At 37.1% G+C, this 22,931-nt stretch overlaps 1 protein-coding gene across 1 annotated transcript; it reads left to right on the forward strand.

The window, feature by feature from the left end:
* The first annotated feature begins 12,491 nt into the window (after positions 1-12,491).
* LOC141641094 (uncharacterized) lies at positions 12,492-14,929 on the forward strand. The gene is made up of 3 exons (XM_074449771.1): positions 12,492-12,988; positions 13,118-14,052; positions 14,148-14,929. Exons 1-3 carry the CDS (start codon positions 12,492-12,494, stop codon positions 14,927-14,929), a joined length of 2,214 nt encoding a protein of 737 aa, XP_074305872.1.
* Positions 14,930-22,931: the final 8,002 nt, after the last annotated feature.

The raw sequence follows: 22,931 nt of genomic DNA on the forward strand, positions 1-22,931 counted from the left end.
TTGATCATTTTAATTGATATTAGCCTATCTATTTTTGTTCCAATAATTATGCTAAGGGTTGTAGCCTATTAGTTATTCTTGGCCTTTTAGTTGTAGTGATAGTATCGACAAAACATTGACGGATAATTCTTATAAGAGAAAACAAAAACCATCAAATGATAATTAAATTTGAAATGAAGAGACACGTATTCAATGTATTGAATTACTATATTAGTCTTACTTCATCCATTTTGTTTGACTATTTTTCTTTTACCTATTGAAGGAGAAAACTAGACCGCCGTTGGTAAATTGGCGGTTAAGAAAGTCCTCAATCTCCGGAGCACCAATATCTTGAAGTTACATAATACATAACCCATGTATAAGTATTAATCATTGATTTCCATATAAACAACTTATGTCTATATACATGTAATTAGACTATTTAATTTGAGTATGATGAATTGAGAATGCAAATCATTACTGAATTTACGAGTTAGCATAAATCATGAATTACCAGAGCATGAGCAACATCATCCGTTCAGCATATACATTCAAAAAAAACTTTTTATTAAATGCATAAATCCCATTAATTTACTAGGTTGTTAATAGAAGAGGAGAAGAAGAGTTACTCATGATTAGACTTTTTTTTGTATCTCTTACAAAGACCCACATTTTAACGACAAATATAGTGCCTCTATTCCCCACTAATCTCATCCCCTATCTATAAAAGCTGCAGCCTTTCTAAGCTTCCTATTGGCTGCAGCATTTTTGGGAAAATTATACCCACGTTCAATCCTATATGTTTAATTTCCCTCTCTCCTCATTAGGTAATTAATTCTTCTCTCTCCTCTATTATCACGTTTGTAGATTTATTTTAGGGAAACTATATTTAGGGAAACTATATAGTATACAAATGATATGATATGGATATATGATTACGTAGCCAAAAAAATAAAATTAAATACAGTCTACATACAAAAATTACATATGGAGAAAACATTTTTAATATTGAAATTAATTACAGCCAATATTGAAATTAATTACAATCCATCAATAAATTACACATTCAAAATAATAAATTACAGTCCACTATAACATACCCAAAATTGAAATTTTAGCAACCAAATAACCAAACTAAATATAAAATTACAGTCCAAAAACAAAAATTACATATCCAAAAACCGAATATGAAAATTATTTACAGTCCAAATAAAATAAATTACATACCCAAATAGTCCAAAAAAATATAAATAACCAATCAATATGTAAATTACAAATACAATCTCTCAGGTTGGTGTATAAGACCACTGACCATTCATCATCGAGATTTGATGAACTAGGTAACGTTAACTAAAGGCCGCCTTAGTACTTATGTATTTCACTTCAGTACTTTTGCAAAGATTAATCATTGTATGTCATTTCAAATTAATTTACAACAACTAAATTCTGATTTTATTATGTTTGGTCCATTAAGCTATTTAATTCTACTTAAAATAAGAAGCTGAAAAAACTTGGTTAAGTGGGACAAACAGGCAATGATTGATTTAAATTCAAATAATAAGCTGAAGAGACTTAGTTGGCTCGCAAACAGACAATGACTTATTAAAATCGTGATAATTACTAACGAAAATTAATTTTAGTTAAACTAAAGTGACATAAGTTGAATTAAAATTAAACGACTAATGAATTTATTTATTACTAATTACTTATTATAATAAACGAGGGATGAATTTATTTAATAATACCAACACCTCCAAATAAATATATTACATAACGTTACCTCATGTGACTGATTTATTTAAATACATTTAATTATAAAAAATAATAAAACTAATACTTTAATCTTTGATAATACTCACACCTTGAAAAAAAATATAATACATATCAAGTGACTGATGAATTTATTTATTACTAATTTTATTAACGACAGTTGACTAAATGGTTTATCTTTGATAATACTCACACCTTATGTCACCAATTAAAAGTAAGAAAAAAAATTTATAAACAAAGAAATTTATAATATAATTAATTAATTAATTATAACCCACTATCTTTTTAGCACATGATACAACACCATTACTCTACAAATAAGGCACTACCAAGTAACTATCATATACGTTCTTTTTGTTTAAATTTTTTGTTTAAATTAAAAATCATTTCTTTTAACAGCCAACTATTTTTTTAAAAGATAATTAATAGAAAATAATAGTATAACAATTAATTAATGACACCCCCACATTCTATTCAGCACACAACACAACACTATGTTCCTAAAAACAAGGCACTACTATGTAACTACCATAGTTAGGTAACTGCCAACAAAAAATATAAATAAGCCTATCAGATCACATAGAAAAGTATTTCTAAAAAATAAATTTTAAAAGTTTGTTAACAAAAAAATTATTCATGGAAAGAGGAAGTTGTTCAAAATCGGGTGAAAAGAGACGAAGTGAACGCAATACACGTAAGTGATTAATGGTTATGTCTACTAATCCATAATTCGATTATTTTGAATAGATTAAATATTATGGTATGATGTTTACTGAAATATTTGATTCTGCAACATTGTTTACTTAATTAATTATTTTGAGCACTATTCACGTTTCCATTGTTTTATATAAATGCACAACAATATGAACAGAAACTTTATAACCTTGAGTAGAGATACTTAGCTTTTTTGGTCAAAATATTCATATAATAAATTCAAAATCTTTGAATAATCCGCATTTAATCAGCTAATAAATATCCAAAGTGAAATTCCATGGTCGAACAAAACCCTACAAAAACACAACAGTAATAATAGGCTGTTAAATCATATTACAGTGAATAGATAGACAAAGAAAACTAAACATAATGAAATAAATGAAACTCGGGTTTGGGTCAGGGTTGAAACCGGGTTCGGGTTCATGTTTGACGTTGGTTCATGGTCAAAGCCGGGTTCGGGTCATGGTCAAAGCCGGGTTCGGGTCATTGTAACACCCCCATACTCCAAGTGCCTTACCAGGACCACTTAAGGCATGGAAGTGCTACCATCTCGGTTGTCGGAGGCAATGATAATCGTAAGACAATAACGAAACATACTTAAAAGTAAATAATGTTTAAGGTGATTACATACCAACTCCAAAACTGATAAGAAGAAATACAAGACTCTCAGACGGTTCATTGCTAAAACTATCAAAGCTATAAAACATCGTTTGACACAGCGGAAGACTTCTAACTGCCACGTGATGACTCATACCAGCTATCCCATACGCGTCATATCATACCTGCTCAATAACTGCTCACCACCCCCGAATGGTTCACCATAGTTTTTAAAACATTAAACGGGGTCAGTACTAATCACACAATTTATATAACCAACAACACAAGAAACAAGCGGCTCAAACAATCACACACACAATCACACCCACTCCAATCAATCTCCGTCACCGATCGTCCACCGGACCACCACGCCGATGGGGGACCGTAGCCGTTCCCACCTAAGCCCCGCTCATCATACCGAGCGAAAACCCTGTCCCATTAATGTGCACATCCCCTCCCGTGTCGGGTTCCACGGAGGACGAAACTAGGGCGTGAAGCCACTCCCGCAAGTGACTCCACTCAGCCGAGAACGCATCTCGAGAACCAGAGACAGCCAATCACAACCATTAAACAGCAATCAAACCAACAACCGTCACAATACGAATACGATAATATTCAACAATCACATAACACCAACCATGCATCATGGGACTAATACTGAGCAGAGAAAACCCTACCTGGAAAGCAACACAATCATCAGACGATCTAGCAGCTGGCTCAAAACCTTTCCTCTACGAACCCTTCTCCTCTACACATAGCCATACAATCACTACCACATCAACATAAACATAGAAAACCCCCAATCCCAAAATTAGGGTTTAACGAAACTTAATTAAATATAACAGATTCGGTACGTAGATCTTACCCTCGACGCAAGGATCACAAAGATATAAAGAACGACAGGATCCGACACTTCTAGCTCCGGGATTTGCTAATAATGTGGCGAGAATGATTCAACGTAACTTCTAATCTTCTCTTGAAGGTTTTTAGATTGTAAAAGTGTTTTGAGAAAAGAGACGAAAGCCTTATATATCATTCCCGCATTATTAATAAAACCCGTCAAAACATTACCCGTAAACCGGGCTAACTGGATTGAGTACTGAGGTACTCGATCGAGTTCCCCCTTACTCGATCGAGTATCAAGGTTACTCGATCGAGTACCCAACAGGTCAGAAACTATTTTTAAAACGCAACACACCCTTACTCGACAGAGTAAGGCCTACTCGATAGAGTACCCAGAGGCTCATAAAACCGTAGTATTACAGTCTTCCCTCCTTAAAAAGAACTTAGTCCCCGAAGTTCAACCCATACATAAAAACAAACCTACCAACTTGACTAAGACACAACAACGCAACTAAGACTAAAACCAAAACCTCACCCTATAACACATGAACTCTTAACACCAACTCCACCAACTATACTTACCTCCACAACATGTCTCACGATATCGTATCAACTACATCATACTCTCTCTCGACACTAACTCCCAACACCACCAACTACTATCCAAAAACGCTGCTAGCTCCGTAACATATTATTCATTAGAAAATCCAATATCAAGACATTCACAAACATCAAACGGAATGTTACATTCTACCACCCTTAAAAGGAACTTCGTCCTCGAAGTTTACTCACACTCATAACCTCATCATCCAACTGTCAACACTAGTGAAATATTCTCACACTCCTAAACATCACACTATTACAAGCACGACCATGGCCTTTTAACAACATCAACCACAAAATATACAACTTCCTTCTTTATGCTACACCAACACTCTACTGCGAATATACCACCATATGCACAACCATCAAAATCTCTTTTATCGCATCCTACTTCTCTTAAGATAAATGTTACGTCCCCGTAACTCACTAATACTAAATCCTAGCTATATCGTCTCATTATCCTCATCACCACCGCATGTCAAAGATAACCACCTATAATCTAAACACTCACCATGCATATATCCACGGCTCTCTTACTAAAACATTTCTCATACCTCAAGTCATTCGGCACACCACCTAACCTATACCATAAAACTCGTAGCAAAATCACCATACTAACTCTCCATTATTACTGCAAAACAACATACCTCTCTATGTAAAGCACCTATCTCCCAAAAGCATAACTCACGATCCACACTCGTTACGTATACTCACACTAGATCCTCAAGTTCTTTTTATTCATTACCGCAAAACTCATACACAACTTAACATGACACTAATACCCAACACCCTACACTCACTGTCCCAAAATCTGATTATGAACCACGTGCAGCGTCCAGATCAGTACAACACATGTTCCACTAATCACTTACCATGACTATGTCTAACGCCTCATCTTAAGACAAGATCAAAAGTACCGTAACAACTTCTGACAACTGTGTCCCATCAACAGAATGTCACTATACCATGACAACGACGAAAACATATACAACTCTCTTTCATATCATACTCTACCCTCATTCCAAAACTTAACTGGTAAGAAACATCAATAACAAAACAACTGTCTATCTGTACAAACTGAAACTCACAGGAAGCAACATCAAACAAAACAACAATCTATGTATGACAGGTATGTACTTTCGAGACCCGAATCATAATCATCCCGCCTACTCCAGCAAAATCGGTGACGGCATCACAACACCGCCACCAACAGCCACACCGCAGTGCAAAAATACCCGCATCACAACACTAAACACCGCGCCCAGATCACTACCCGAGGCACCACAACCACATCGATAGTCATCACAACTTACACAATCCCATAAGCACTGACTCAACATAACTTCTTGGACAAGAAAAACTTACTCAAATCCACTTTACTAAATCACAAAGTAACATACTATATGAATTAAACAGATAATAACCTCATGAATATCATCCCCTTACCACATCACGGAATAACATATATCATGAATACATACAAGTATAACCAGTCATGCCAGACCAATCAAATTATTACCTTTTTTAATATCATTCAATTAAATTACCGTGTCCAACATATATTACAGAACACTCAGATAACAGCTTTATAATTATCACACCATACCACTTCCCGTGAGGTCAGAACCTCACACAAACCTTTATACACATCATAGACCCGTAATCACATCCAACTGGTCAGTCCTGATCACGTAAGCTACCACTCGATAAAGGTTACCTGTCGCCCGAGCTTAACTCATATGCTCCTCATTCGCATAACCATCACCTCATGCCAAGTATAACCATACCATTACTATTCAACTATTAGCACCCACCTCATCTAACCACATCTTATACTTTCTTACAACCATACATATCAATCCGGCCTCTACAAAATCAACCTCATTAGAATTGCTACCTTTCTAATATACCATCACGCTTTACCACTAGTCACAAACCATAACACTACCGCTGTCCGGGCATCAAACCTCTTACACTCATCTCTAAACATCACGATTTCTTTCCTATCTTTGGTTAATATCCCAAATAACGAACATCGGATCCATCAACAAAATTACCTCAACATTATTCCCAATACTATCCTTAATTGTATCGTCATCTAACTTTCCACCAAAAATCTCATATCGTGTAAATTCTTTACCCGGCTTCTTACCTTCCTTAATTCCCCGAAACTCACGACTAATCATGTTGTCCTGAAACTCCTATATAACCATTAACTAACATCATCATGATAATATCACACATCTCGACGATTCCTTATTTCTTTTATATCACATAACCCTGGTCAACATTTTCCTAGTTTTACTCTCCTCATTCTTTTCTTTTACACTCGACAAAATCAATTAACCATAAAACTCCTTGTTACTTCTTCCTAACTCTTTAGTACTCCGATTACCTTCTCCTTGCTCCAAAACTCAAATCCCATTATTTCTTATCGATAGTATCTCACTCTTCCTTACCATGGATTTTCTATTATCATGCTATCACTCTCACTTATCACCAATCAATCTACACGGTCAGTCAACTCCATTTTTTTTTTCAATCCCAAACTCATTTCATACTGTTAACTGTCCAAGAAAATCACACATTAGTTCCACCTCTTGATAAACCAAATTCCCAAACTCACTCGCTATCCACAAACCCACATCGCTGCATAACTCAATCTAAGCTCTTTATACCCCATTTCTTTCTATTTACCTATAACGACCTTCCCATTACATATATTCTTAACCAACTGAGAGATAACTACCTCCCTTCATAATCCTTAAACATCCAAAGTTACCACCATATGCGGCTCTCATTTCAATCTTTCATTCTCACGTTCCCTAAACTTACATCACCCTTTGTCCACATTCACTCACTTTTACCTTACTCAACACACATTCATATCACTCATCCCGTCTCACAAAACATGCTCTATGCCTCAATTAAGCCTTATCAATCTTCCTTTTTTTTTTCCTCTATCTATCACAACCACATATAGCTCATCTCCTCCCACCAAACTCATACTCACCATAAGGTGCCACTCACCACCCCATAAGGTTGGGTAACTTACGTATCAAGACCAACATACATGTAAAACAATGCATAAAGAAGCAAAATAACAACTTTGAATTAAACATAATATGCAACGAATTCAAAAGATAAACATATGACCCGAATCATGGGTTACTAGATCGAGTACCGGCCACTCGATCGAGTAAGGGACTTACTCGATCGAGTAGGTGAAGGTCAGAAGAACGTAAAACAAATCACCAGGGCTACTCGATCGAGTAACTAACGTACTCGATCGAGTGCCGACTACTCGATCGAGTACCAAGGCTACTCGATCGAGTACCTTACGCAATTCTGAGCATTGTCCAGTTTTCGTAAAATAGTCATAACTCACTCATTTCTTGGTCATTTTGGGCGTGTGACCTATCGTTAGAATCGTAAAAGAACAAGCTATCACCTCCAATTGGAATAACATCAAAATCATTTATACATATCGAGTTATATCAGTTTAAAGACAACCTCTTTATAATCGAAAAACACAACTACTTGATTTTACTTCCAAACAACTTAAACGACAACAAGGTAAACAAAAGCAACCCAATACTCATAAAAACAGCAGCCCCAATCACATGTTACTATTTTTGAAAGCAAATCAACAACATTCATCATGCAAATAATTTATTTAACTTGCCAATCATGACTTACCCACATGCTTTTATTCTATCACTTTTCGTAAACAAAACATACTCATGCATTACAATCTCCTATTTCCATGTTACTAATACAACAATATTACAAATACACTTCGTCACCTAAACATATTCATAATCACAAAATTCATATTCTCATGCAATTGCCACTCCATCTTTTCCAATCAATTCATCCATTTCCACCACATTCTTCATACAACATATACATATGAACAATAGTAGACATGTATAAGAAATCATTATATAAAATTACACAAACAAAATTATGTATAATCATATCACATATGAACTACTTCCCTTTTCCACCACATTACTCATCATTCTCATACACTTTTCTAACAATTCCAACCAACATTGTAAACCAACTATCATGCGACATGCTTTCAACCAACAACATACAAAATCACATCATCACCATCTTTTCTACACATTCCCCAATATCCACATACGTACATCCACTGATTCATGTCACACATCACTATGTAGATACACAATTCACAAGATAAACACATAGCGATCCCGACTCATATCCCATGGTGACCGGTTCAAAATTGTAGGGCGAGTTCGCGACTTTAGGACGTCTCCCAAGTTTTTGCATTAGCTCCTACAACTTCTACCCCGAGTTCATTTTAATTAGACTCCCTATATTCATTAGGTTCATTGGTTACAGGTTTCAGGATCGTCGCTCTGATACCATTTTGTAACACCCCCATACTCCAAGTGCCTTAACAGGACCACTTAAGGCATGGAAGTGCTACCATCTCAATTGTCAGAGGCAATGATAATCATAAGACAATAACGAAACATACTTAAAAGTAAATAATGTTTAAGGTGATTACATACCAACTCCAAAACTGATAAAAAGAAATACAAGACTCTCAGACGGTTCATGGCTAAAACTATCAAAGCTATAAAACATCGTCTGACACAGCGGAAGACTTTTAACTGCCACGTGATGACTCATCCCAGCTATCTCATACGCGTCATATCATACCTGCTCATTAACTGCTCACCACCCCCGAATGATTCACCACAGTTTTTAAAACATTAAACGGGGTCAGTACTAATCACACAATTTATATAACCAACAACACAGTAAACAAGCAGCTCAAACGATCACACACACAATCACACCCACTCCAATCAATCTCCGTCACACCGATCGTCCACTGGACCACCACCCCGATGGGGACCGCAGCCGTTCCCACCTAAGCCCCGCTCATCATACCGAGCGAAAACTCTGTCCCATTAATGTGCACATCCCCTCCCGTGGCGGGTTCCACGGAGGACGAAACTAGGGCGTGAAGCCACTCCCGCAAGTGACTCCACTCAGCCGAGAACGCATCTCGAGAACCAGAGACAGCCAATCACAACCATTAAACAACAATCAAAACCAACAACCGTCACAATACGAATACGATAATATTCAACAATCACATAACACCAACCATGCATCATGGGACTAATACTGAGTAGGGAAAACCCTACCTGGAAAGCAACGCAATCATCAGACGATCTAGCAGCTATCTCAAAACCTTTCCTCTACGAACCATTCTCCTATACACATAACCATACACTCACTACCACATCAACATAAACATAGAAAACCCCCAATCCCAAAATTAGGGTTTATCGAAACTTAATTAAATATAACAGATTCGGTACGTAGATCTTACCCTCGACGCAAGGATCACAAAGATATAAAGAACGACAGGATCCGACACTTCTAGCTCCGGGATTTGCTAATAATGCGGCGAGAATGATTCAACGTAACTTCTAATCTTCTCTTGAAGGTTTTTAGATTGTAAAAGTGTTTTGAGAAAAGTGACGAAAGCCTTATATATCATTCCCGCATTATTAATAAAACTCGTCAAAACATTACCCGTAAACCGGGCTACTCGATCGAGTAGCTGAGGTACTCGATCGAGTTCCCCCTTACTCGATCGAGTATCAAGGTTACTCGATCGAGTACCCAACAGGTCAGAAAATATTTTTAAAACGCAACACACCCTTACTCGATAGAGTAAGGCCTACTCGATAGAGTACCCAGAGGCTCATAAAACCGTAGTATTACAGTCATGGTCGAAGCCGGGTTCGGGCCATGGTCAAAGCCGGGTTTGGGTCATGGTCAAAGTCGGGTTCGGGTCATGGTCAAACCCGGGTTCGGGTCACGTCAAACCCGGATTCGAGTCACGGTCATAGTCGGATTCGGGTCACGGTCAAAGTCGGATTCGGGTCACGGTCAAAGTCGGATTCGGGTTTAAGATTGACTTTGGGTTCGGGTTGGGGTGAGTACGGATTTGGGGCTTCAAATTTATGGGTTTAGGGTTGATTTTCTAGGTTGAAGTATGAAGGATTGAATTTGAATGATGAATTTCTGGGTTTGATATCCAGAAATTCATCCTTAAACCCAGAAACAAAACTTCAAACCCAGAAATTAAATTACAATCCCAGAAAATTCATCCAGAAAACCGAAAAAATAGCCCCTTTATGACGAAAATAGAGAATAAAAACAACATGCAAATTAATGTATGGATTTGAAAATCAAAAAATACCCAGAAATTTTTTTATTGCTTTAATTACAAATACAACTCATTCATCAAATATAAGGAATTTCAATGGTTGCTAAGAAAATAATCACAAAAAACATAAATTAATCATATTCAAAACAGATATGAAAACATGATTCATAAATATGAACAAAACAAAAAAAAAAGAGAAGAAAAATACCGTAAATCAAACCGTACCAAAGTAAGTCGCTCTAAAATTAACCCGACGACTTTGAAGATCAGCGAATATAAACCCACAAACAACAGTATGACGATGTCGAAGACCATATAAAACTTGAAAATTATGAACACTTATGATATATCTTTCAAATTTTGATAAATGATGATGAAACGGTGGAAATATAGTGTATAATTTGATAAAATATGATTTTAATTGAATGAATTTAGTAGGAAATATAGTATAGAGAGATAAAAGGGGACGAGTTAGACGGATTTTAGAGAGATAGAGAGGCGAGTGAGGGACAACGTGAATTTTGGAGGAAAAATAGGGTTTGTGTAATAGGGAGAGGGTATTTATATTATAGGGTTTGTGTAATATGGATGGCGTGTACAAGGCAATACCGGCCCAATTAGACATGTTAGTACACCGGCCCAACACAAATAAAAAAAATTGACGGCCCAATTCATTAACATGCTTATGGGCAAAATATAAGATATTTTGGTTATAATTTGGTCAAAAAACGTAATATATTGCTAATTATATACCTTTAAAAAATTAAAAAATCGTAATATATTGTTATAAGTAAGACGAATAACAAAATCAAGGCACAAACCCGGTATATCCTTTTTTTAAAAAATAAAAAATCGTAATATATAGTTTATTATATTTCTTTTTATATCGCGTGAGATAATACCCGTATATATTATCTATTATTTTATACAAAGAAAAACTAATGTTGTCCAATATTCACATCTTATTTTATATTAGGTGGAACAAGACGACAAGTAAGACGAGTGTCATCACCTGCCAACGTTCATATTGATCATACGACAACCTTTAACACAGCAGGTTCGTAAAAGACCGTGATTATAAATAAAATATTTATCATTCTGACAATACAATCTAAACCCTAAATCGTATTTATATCATGACTACATAGGTAACGATAGTCCACCAGATGTCCTTCAGCGATTAGTAAGAGATTTATGTGACACATTTGGTGAATCTTATGATGATTTTAGTCCTTCGATACCACAAACTGAGCAAGCACCCCGCAGTGAAGAAATTCATTTTTCTCAGTTGATCGATCAAGGTAAGTTTACTTAACCTTATTAGCAAATATATATAATTTTAATATGTACTATAAAAGATTTGATATTAAAAATAATAGTTATTGCGTATTTTATTTGAAAAAAATTTATAATATATTTTTATTATAATAAGTATTCAAATATGCATATTAGTTTTAGTTGGTGTGTGCTTTTAATCGTAATCCGTTGTTTATAACGTAACAACATAGGTAACATTGGTGAATCAGATGTCGTCGAGCGATTAGTAAGAGAATTATGTTCAGACTTCGGTGAAACTTATGATGATTTTGATAATTCAATTCTTCAATATCAAGAATTACTCGGTCGACGTGAAATAAGCTCATTTCGGTCAAATGGAGAATGTTCCCGACGTCGACCAAATCAATCGTCCCATCTGATCAACGAAGGTTATTTTGTTTAATGACATATCGGTGTATTACAAATTAATTTAAATAGTTATATGAAATTCTATTTAACGTTTTCAAATTACGGTGACATTTATAAATCAGCTCTTGAAGGATACTGGGATATTGGAGACCCGGAATACGAGTGCAGGAAATGTGGAGCACAAATGTGGTATCAAGAAAGAAAGGAGAAAAGAAGGGGTACTAGATGCCCTAAGTTCTCATTGTGTTGCTCTGATGGCAAAGTTGTGCTGCCACATTTAAAAGAACCGCCTCAACTCCTAAAGTGTTTATTAAGTAAACAACATCGCCTAAGTAATCGTTTTATTGAGAATATTCGAGCTTATAACGCAATGTTTTCCTTCACATCCATGGGTGGCAAGATTGATCACTCCGTCAATCAAGGTCGAGGTCCATACACATTCAGGATGAGAGGCCAAAACATCCACCGAATAAGAAGTCTGTTGCCGTCAGCTGGAACAATGCCTAAATTTTGTCAGTTATACATATATGACACTGAAGAAGAAGTTGAAAATCGAAAAACCGCACTCAGGTATTGGATATACGATTCAAATATGTTAGAATCTCAATTTAACGCATATTTGAAAATAACGATTGTTTACTATTTATTTTAGGGAATTGAAAAACAAATTACCTTATTATTAATTCATTGTCAATGCAGCCAAAATACTCCGAATAGATTTGACGATGATCTGATAGAATCGTTGCAAAAGATGGTCGATGAGAAAAATCCCGTTGCAAAGAACTTTAGGATGGCTAGGGATAGATTGTCTTCGAATGAAGACGTTGAGGTGAGTATCAGACTCATCTCTAGAAGAGACACAGACGAGAGAACATATAATTGCCCAACGGCTTCAGAGGTAGCAGCGTTGATCGAGGGTGATTTAGATCCAAACATGGATAAACGAGATATTATTGTTCAAAAGTCATGCGGGAGGTTACAACGTATATCTGAGCTACACCCGTCATACATGGCCCTAAAATATCCGTTATTATTTCCATGTGGGGAAGACGGTTATCGATTGGGAATTCTTCACGGTGAATCTCTTGGGATTAGCCAATCTGAAAATCCGCGTGACAAATTAACACTAAGAGAGTGGTTTGCATTCCGTATACAGGATAGACCATTGTCTATGGAGTACCCAATATTGTTATTAGCCCGTAGACTCTTTCAGCAGTTCTTAGTTGATGGATATACAACGGTTGAAGCTCATAGACTATTGTTTGTGCGCTTCAAGCAGGATCTACTTCGCGTGGAAAATTACAATACTCTTTCACGAGCTGTTGAACAAGGGGACGTTGAGCCATCTTCCGCCAGCAGTCGTTTAATTGTTCCCCCTTCTTTCGTGGGAGGTGGGTCTTACATGAGAGTGAATTACCTTGATACAATGACCATTTGTAGGTGGTTCGGTTATCCTGATCTATTTATCACTTTTACATGTAATCCCAAGTGGCCAGAAATCACCCGGTTTGTTAGTAAGAGGGGTCTGAATCCCGAGGATCGTCCTGATATTTTGTGTCGTGTGTTCAAGATTAAGCTTGATGAGTTGATGATTGATTTCAAAGAGCGTCATATATTTAGTAGGGTTAGAGCAGGTACGCACTAACTCACCTTTCGTGTTTAATATTTTTATACATATTCTATTATGGCGTATTATATATTCTAAATTATTTACGTAATTCTATCACAGCGGTCTATACAATTGAATTTCAGAAGCGTGGTCTTCCCCATGCTCATATCCTATTGTTCCTACATCGAGAAGATAAGTTTCCCGAGGCTGCAGATATCGATAAAATCATTTCTGCGGAGATCCCTGATCCCGTTTCAAATCCTGTGCTACATGCTATCGTTGCTACACACATGATGCACAGACCCTGTGGGACTGCAAGACTGCAATCACCATGCATGGTTGGGTATAAATGCTCAAAAAATTTTCCCAAAAATTGTATCGAAAGAACAACTGTCGACAAAGACGATTATCTTGTATATAAGAGAAGTAAAGACGGACCAACAATAGTTAAGGACGACGTGGAACTTGGCAATGGATTTGTTGTTCCATATAATCCACAATTACTATTGAAGTATCGTGCGCATATCAACGTGGAGTGGTGTAACCAGTCGCAAGCAATCAAATATCTTTTCAAGTACATAAATAAAGGATCTCATCGAGTGACAATGCAGTCTTCTTATAGACGCCGCAATGAGGAAGATCCTTCACAGGTAGATGAAATTAAACGGTTCTACGATTGTAGGTACCTTTCAGCATGTGAGGCTACATGGAGAATATTTGCATTTGACATTCATCATAGGACTCCCGGCGTCAAAAGGCTACAGTTTCACCTTCCTGGCGAACAAAGCGTCTTTTTTAATGATGAAGATCCTATTGACGAGGTCGTAGGTAAATCATCAATGGGAATGTCAAAGTTTTTATCTTGGATGAAGATTAATAGTAGTGACATGGAAGAGTTGTAGATAGCTAAAGAACTATTGTACTGTCAATTCCAGACTAAATTTGTGTGGCATAAAGGCAAGCGAGAGTGGTGCCTTCGAGAAAGAAATTTTAAGATAGGCAGGTTGCAACATGTGCCACCGACTTGCGGTGAATTATATTATATGAGAATGATGTTGAACCATGTAAAGGGGCCTAAAAGCTATGAGGACATAAGAACGGTGAACGACGTTCCCTATCCCACATATAGAGAAGCGTGTTATGCTTTTGGCTTAATCGGTGACGACAGAGAGTACATTGATCCGATAAAGCAAGCAAGCGAATGGGGGTCCGGATTTTATCTTAGAAATATTTTTGCGACTTTATTGTTAAGTGGGACGTTGGCCATGCCAATCAGAGTCTGGGAGCAAACATGGCCTCTTCTATCAGATTATATCCTTCGCAGGCAACGCAGTATTTTTCATAACCCATGTATCGTTAAATCTGACGATTTATCTATTATTCGTTTAATTTATATTCGTTGCACATGATGTTAGTTATTATAATTTTTATGTATGTATATCAAAAATATAACATAATACTTTTTTTTGGTAAAATGTAAGCTTTGATTAATAAAAAGGATAATACAAGAATACATTCTCATCAACTTAAGCCATAACAAGGAACAAGAAACATCTTAACTATTGAAACCTAGGCTATTCAACCAAACACTATCCGTCTGCTGAATAATAGAAGACATTTTCTGCTGAATTCTTAGCTGAACTGTCTTCTGAATTTCTGAAACAATCAACGCAGGTCTTCGAAGCTTCAGTTCAATCCTGCAAGTATTCCTTTCCATCCATAGGACATACCAACAGGAAAGTTTAACCACTCTCCAAACTTTCCTCCTGACAGTAGGGCAATGACCAGGAGGAGTTTGAAACCTCATATGTAACTAGTGTTCAATTAAGCTAATCACCATTCAAAATACAATCGAAAAGAGGTGATCATGGGTTTCTGGAACAAGCTCACAGAACACACAAAGATTGCTGCCACTAATCCCATGCTGAAATAATTTGTCTCTAGTATTCAGAGCTTTCCTCTGAATGAGCCAACCAATAACACAATGCTTGGGTATTGTCCAGCTATCCCAAACATCCTTGTACCAAGGCACAGGGGGGTGTGATCCCTGTAGCCATTGATACCCAGCAGAAATAGAGTAACCTCTGGCATCAGAGTTCCATTGGTTACCCTGGTACCCAGCAGCTAACAAATTTTTAACCTTACATATGTTCCTCCAGTTCCAGTTTGAGTCTGGTGGAGGTGAATATGTATACCAGTCAGCACCCTTCATATAGATATGGTCCACCCAAAGCACCCATAATCGATCAGCTTTTGTATAAATCCAGTTCACCAACTTACCAACAGTTGCAATATTCCACACCCCATTCTTAACACCCAAGCCCCCTCTTTTTTTACTGCGCAATGCACACCGTCCCCAGGCCACCGAGGGGTTCTCTGCATACATAGCATCACCATTCCACAGGAAATTTCGACAGAGAGCTTCAATCCTCTTGATAACACACTTTGGCAATAGGAAAATTGAGCACCAGTAATTATGTAGAGTGTTAAACACAGAGTTAATTAAGATAATCCTGCCAGCATAACTTAACTTCCTAGCTCCTATTCCCCTAATTTTAGCCACAATTCTCTCCACAAGGATATTACAATCATGTCTAGTTAATCTTCCAGACTGAATAGGTACCCCTAAGTATTTAAAAGGGAGTACACCCTCCTGAAAACCAGAGATAAAGGTAATATCCTGTCTCAATACCTCAGTCACTCCATTAAACACTACTTCTGATTTGGAAACACTAACCCTTAGGCCAGAGGCAGCAGTAAAGGTAGCCAACACCCTCAAGATCAGCATAATAGACTGATGATCCCCTTTGCAAAACATAAGGAGGTCATCAGCAAAAAGCAAGTGAGTCAACTTTAAGGACTTACAAAGAGGGTGAAACTTGAAATACCATTCACCCACAGCATAATTCATCACCCTAGACAAATACTCCATAGAAAGACAAAAGAGAAGGGGAGAGATAGGATCACCTTGTCTCAACCCTCTCATGCCAGCAAAGAATCCAAACTGGGAGCCATTTAGATTCAAGGTATAAGAGGGGGTAGTAACATATTGATGTGAACATTATTTGCGCACATTTATTCCCCTAATTGAGCCTATTTTGCATACTATTATAACATTCTATGGCCATTTTATCCGTCAAAACCTTCCTATTTACTTTTCTATCGCATTTCATATGTTTTGTAGAAAAGGTGATAATAAGGCGGAAATTCCCGTCTTTCATGCATATTTGGAAGCTTATTGATGATATTAGATGGACTAGTATGAACAGAAGGTAAGAATGATGGCCAAGTATGTAGGAATAAAGAGTATATAGAAAGGTCATAAGGTTTAAAGCAAGGAGGAAAAGCAAGGAAGCCATTCATGAAGAAAATTGCTCGGAACGCAAATCAAGGGCTGCTCCTTTGGCTCTGAAAGTATGCTAGTTGGAACGGCGTCGAAAAAACAAGTGATCTAGGCTTTTGAATCACTCCAATAGGAGTCCGGATGAGAAAATGACGTCCGTTTTACAATCCGAGGTCAAACAAAGAAGTTGTTCGGGAATCCGCGCGTCCCGAGAAGAAGACGCCCGTCTTCCCCAAGACGCCCGTCTTTTGGCTGGGAAAAACAAGAAAATTCACTGGAGGAGAATCCGCCCGTCTTCTCCCAAATCCGCCCGGATTTCATCTTTAGAATCCGCCCGTCTTCTCCCAAATCCGCCCGGATTGCATCTTCAGAATCCGCCCGTTCCGACTCCAATACGCACGGATTCCTGCACAGCACAATTTCGTCTTCTCCAAGCTACAAAAAAAGAAGCCCTTCCTCCGAAAAATACCGGCTCCTCCCTGCTCTAAAACTCAAAAGTGTAATTACTAAATTAGCCTTAGTTAACCCTAAATGCATCCACCTAATTTCCACTATAAATACCCCATTTGTAATAATCAAAAGATACATCTTTTTAGCTAGAAAAATCCTTCCTTAGATTAGATTAGGAGTAGATTAGAATAGATTACTCTTTAATCTTTCCACAAATTACACATTAATCTCTCTTTAATTATTGTTCAAGTTTATTATTCAAGTTTATTATTGGGTAATTGAAGATTATTGGGTTATTATTGGGAGATTGACAACCTTCCATCAATCATCAAGTTCTTCTATTATTCTTTGCATTATTATTTGGATCACCTCAAGTTTGGTATAATTCCTTTACTCTTTAATCTTTATTGTTCATTTCTTCATTCTATTATCATGTTTATACTTGTTGTGATGATTGACACCATTAATGACATGTTTCCCATGATGATGAGTGAGTAGTTACTTAGCTAGGATTAGTGGGTAATTAAGGGAAGTTAATATGGGATTGATTCATGCTTAATCTAATATGTTTTCATGATTAAATTGCTTGCTTGTTGTGATGTCAACTTTATGCACATGTTATGTTTGATGAAATGCCAAGCCTATGAATCCTTGCATTTACAACCATCTCTTATCTACTCAACTTGACTTGTAAGATATAAACCAACTCGAGTCTTGTTAGACCATGCATAGAAGTTGAATAGGAGGAAAGTAAGTCGACTTGTAGGTGTTGTACAATCTAATCGATTCGGCTCCGGGACCCAACCCTTCCTATGAACCGTAAGACATAAACCAACTCGGTTCCTCCACAACATTAATTGCTTGCTTATGATTGTAAACATGTTTGTATGATCAACACCATGAATCCCCTATGACCCCTTGATATCCTAGCACTTTTAATCATTTTTTACATCTTTCCTTTTGTTGCTTGTTTTACTCTATTGCTTTTATTAGTCTAGAACACAACTACAAACCCAACCAAATTGTGACACTAGCATGAATTGAGATAGATATACTTAGAACCCAAAGCACACCGTCCCATGGATCGACCTCGACTTACCGCTAACTAGTTGTTTGTTGAGTATTATAAATGTGTTTGATTGGATGAGTGACGACATCGTCCGGATCAAAAATCGCTCCACATCAAAATGGCGCCGTTGCCGGGGATGGTGCTATGTGATTAAGTTCTTACTTGTTTGTCTATTTTGATTTTTCTTTCACCTTGAGGAACTTGTTCCTCAAGGATTGTTCTTACCGTTTTTGTTTAGTTCCCATGTTTGTAGTTGTATCTTTATCTTGACCATGATGATGCAAGACTTGACATATGGAGTATGTGGTGGATCTTTTGAGTATGACTATGGGTATGGGGAGTTTGAGGAGCAAGTTAACACAAACCTACCTTATTATTTGTACAACGAAAATCCTAAGCACTACCCCAATTTTTCCCACCAAAATCACCACACCCAATATCAACAACAACCACCCACCCAATACCCATTTCACAATGAACTCCAATTGCCACAAAACAACCACTTTCACACCTACCCACAATAAAAAGATGAACCCATTCAAAACATGATTCTCCAAATGATGGGAGATCAACAAAACTTCTTCAAACAAATGCTAAAAGAGAGCCGAAAAGAAGATAATGTTCTTAAAGGCATTGTTATCCAAAGAGAGGAATTGGGGATTCAAATTGCCCAATTAAAAGAATCCCAAGCAATCACTCCCCACCGTTCTTTGAACATTGAGCACAAATGCGAATTTGAAGTAGTAACCTTTGATATGGAAGATAAGAAATGGGAAGAGCCAACCTCCTTGAGCTCTTGTGACTATGAAAGTGTTGTGTTCGATGAGGAAGACATGAGGTTGAGCAAACCAAATACTCTTAACCTTTGTGAGTATGAGGGTGTGTCCTTTGAAGTGAACATTGAGATTTTGAAAAAGGAGCTAAATAAAGCCCCCATTTATGATTCATGTGAAGATAGCAACAATGATGATGAGCCTAGAGGAGGGACTCACAATATCACCTTGCTTGAGGAGCCTATCCTTGAGGCATTTGAGATACCCTATTGTAGATACCCGTATCCGTCGATATTTGAATTTATAGAGAACCCGACAAACACCCGATGATGATAGGACACATGTATTTTTTAGTTGTCATTGTCATTATTTGGGTTCGTTTTACGATGTAGAATGGGCGCCGTCGATGAAGTATTTTATTAATTTAAATGATATTTAAATTAATGTTTTTTTTAAGTGAATTCATTTTATTAATTTAAATGATATTTAAATTAATGTTTTTTTAGTGAATTCATTTTAATTTAATTTTAATTTAATTTAAATTAATGTTTTTTAGTGAGTTCATTTTATTATTTTAAATGATATTTAAATTATGGTTTTTTTTAGGTGAATTCAATTTATTTTATTTTATTTTGAATTTATTTTCCCAAGTTTATTTTATTGAAAATAAAATAAATAATTGATTTGAAAAATCATTTTATGAATATATTTGATTTGAAAAATCATTTATTTTAGTGTGTTAATTGATTTGAAAAATCGATTTTAAAAGCGAAAAAAAACTCGTTTTAAAAGCATGTTTTTGAGCTCGATTTTAGCTCGGTTTTTGGGCCCGTTTTCTTTACGAGTTGGCACGAATATCGAGTACACTAACCAACCTAAGCCTCTACCCATCCAACCCAGTTCGAACCCCCATAACCACGGCCCAAATTCCATCCCAAACACCCTCCAAACAGCCCGCATATACACGAGCAGCCCCCCTGTTTTGCAGCTCAAATCCCGAGCCCAAAACCCGCTCCAAATACCACCAAAACCCGTACCCATTAACCCTAACCCATACCCTAGTATCCTACCCATATTACCCTAGCTTAATCACCAAGAAAACCCCTCTCAAACCCTCACAAAAGCTGCTGGACAGCAGCTATGCGTGAGCAGGCCCGACTGCCTCTCCCTCTCTTTTACCCTACTTTAACTCCTTATAAATACCACCCCTTCACCATACATTCATTCCTCTAAGTTCTACATACATCCTACCTTCACTCACAAGCTTTAAACTTCAGAAACAAACCCTAATTGCCTCTCAAAAACCCTCCACAAAACCGACATACAAACTGAAACTATTTGTGTGTCCTCCTCGAAAAACAATTCGTTCCTCCCTCAAACCTCCATCAAAACTCGAGTTTCTTGTTCCTAATTAACCATACAACATCCATCTACACATTAGACAAAGATTTACGAGCCAAATTGCCCTTGAGAGTACACGAATTCTCTCGAAAAACAGAGTGTTATAGACTCTGTTTTCGCGGCTTTTTCCTGTCTGTCCAGTTCTGTTTGTGCTCGTTTTTCGTGCCCAATAACTCAAAACGAGCAGGGATTGTTTTAAGATCTCTGTTCTCCTCTCTTTCTAGTTTTCAAAACATATTTTAAATCTAATTTTCACCGTGAAACGAGAGAGAAATCGCTGTTTGAAAGTTGCTGTCCAGATTTGCAAAAAAACGTGTTGTTGCTTTGTTCCTTCGTCGACGACGGCCTCTCGAGATAAAATCTACCATCGATTACGACCCAAGACGGTGTCAACGATACATGTAGGTTGAGGGTGCATCAAATCCTCCTCTTTCTCCCTTTTATTTCGTTTTTTTATGCTTGTTTTCTTATAGTTCGTTTTTTTGTTTATCGTTTTGGTTTATCGTTTATTCTTATTAACTATGAAACTAGTTTAGTCCGAGTATGAGTTAAAGTACCACCATGAACACCCGCGTTGACTTGAGATAGGAAAGAAACCGCTATATCAGTCGGTCGTACACCCCCGTCTCATTTACATATCCTCGTGTTCAAGGTAGGGCATTAATAAAACGAATTCTGACTTCGCTCTTCGCTTTTGACCCCTCTCTTCTCTCGTGTGATTCGACCTACCCCTGGACCATTTACATGTTAATATGACTTCTAATTGTTAGCATATAACTTATTTAGATGACATTAGATCAATTTAATAACCTAATTAGACACGATAGGTGGCTTCGACATAAGCTTTAAAATCAACTAACAATTATGTAATTCAATCGAATGCATCTCTCTTTCACATAATTTCTCGCTAGTATGAGAGTGCGTGATTAGCACCTTCTTATTGACACTAGATGAGTTAAATTAATTAGCGAATTTGACCTAACTTGACCCCTTTTAGGCCGTGTAGAATGCCCCTTTGCACGACATCATCTCAACCGATCAACGTCGTTTTCAACTAGTTTTCTAATTTGTTTCGAGTTCGTTTCGCAATCATTTGATCTAACTAATGAACCTGACCTAGGACCTAGGGTAGCCGTGTTTGGTTTGGCCGTGATTTGGCCGTGTCTTTTGGTCCTTTTGGTTTCGTCCGTTTTATGAATCGCTTGTTCTTTATCGCTTTATAACTTGTAATTTATCGTTTGTTCATCGAGTTGTAATTTTCAAGTTAGTTTCCCTTTATCGAGTCAAAACCTCTTTCAAAAACCTTAGTCTTGTTTGGTTAGATGGTTGTGTCCCAATGCATGTAAGAGCGTAGTAAATCACATGTTGTTTAAAGCAACATGGCCCGGTTTATGCTAATGCATGCTTTGGTGCGTAGCCCTATGTCTAATTCGATGAGATTAAGTGAAAGCACACATCACGAGGAGTGACCCAAGGCCGTGAGTCATGTAAGCCGTGGGCCACCCCTCTTGTGCGCGGTTTCCTAGGCCGATTGGCCGTGTAATGTGTCGTGTATGGTTACGTATGTAGCAATTGTATTTAGATCGAGTTGTATCTTTAATTTATTGTTGTGTCGGCATGAAATGCCTGGTTTGTAATAGGTAGATCCCAACGGCTCCCCATTCCCCTAAGCCTTGTTTGCTTTCGTTTATATGTTGCTTAGATCAATCAACCCACATGCTAAATTACAACTTTGACAAAGTTAGTTTAGTTGCATCTAAATCGACATAGAAACTTCACATGTTAGGGTTAAAACGATGTTTGCATTTCATATATCGTAGTAGCTATGACCTTGTTTGAAATCCATACTTGACTTAGTAGAGGCCGTT

This window comes from Silene latifolia, chromosome 2 (genome assembly GCF_048544455.1).
Source record: "Silene latifolia isolate original U9 population chromosome 2, ASM4854445v1, whole genome shotgun sequence".
NCBI lineage: Eukaryota > Viridiplantae > Streptophyta > Magnoliopsida > Caryophyllales > Caryophyllaceae > Silene > Silene latifolia.

Bases quoted from the DNA above. Each gene is read 5' to 3' on its own strand.
- LOC141641094 (XM_074449771.1), top strand. From the start codon at position 12,492: ATGAAATTCTATTTAACGTTTTCAAATTACGGTGACATTTATAAATCA. The intron at 12,989-13,117 runs GTATTGGATATA...TTGTCAATGCAG, and splicing joins AATCGAAAAACCGCACTCAG to CCAAAATACTCCGAATAGAT. The intron at 14,053-14,147 runs GTACGCACTAAC...ATTCTATCACAG, and splicing joins ATTTAGTAGGGTTAGAGCAG to CGGTCTATACAATTGAATTT.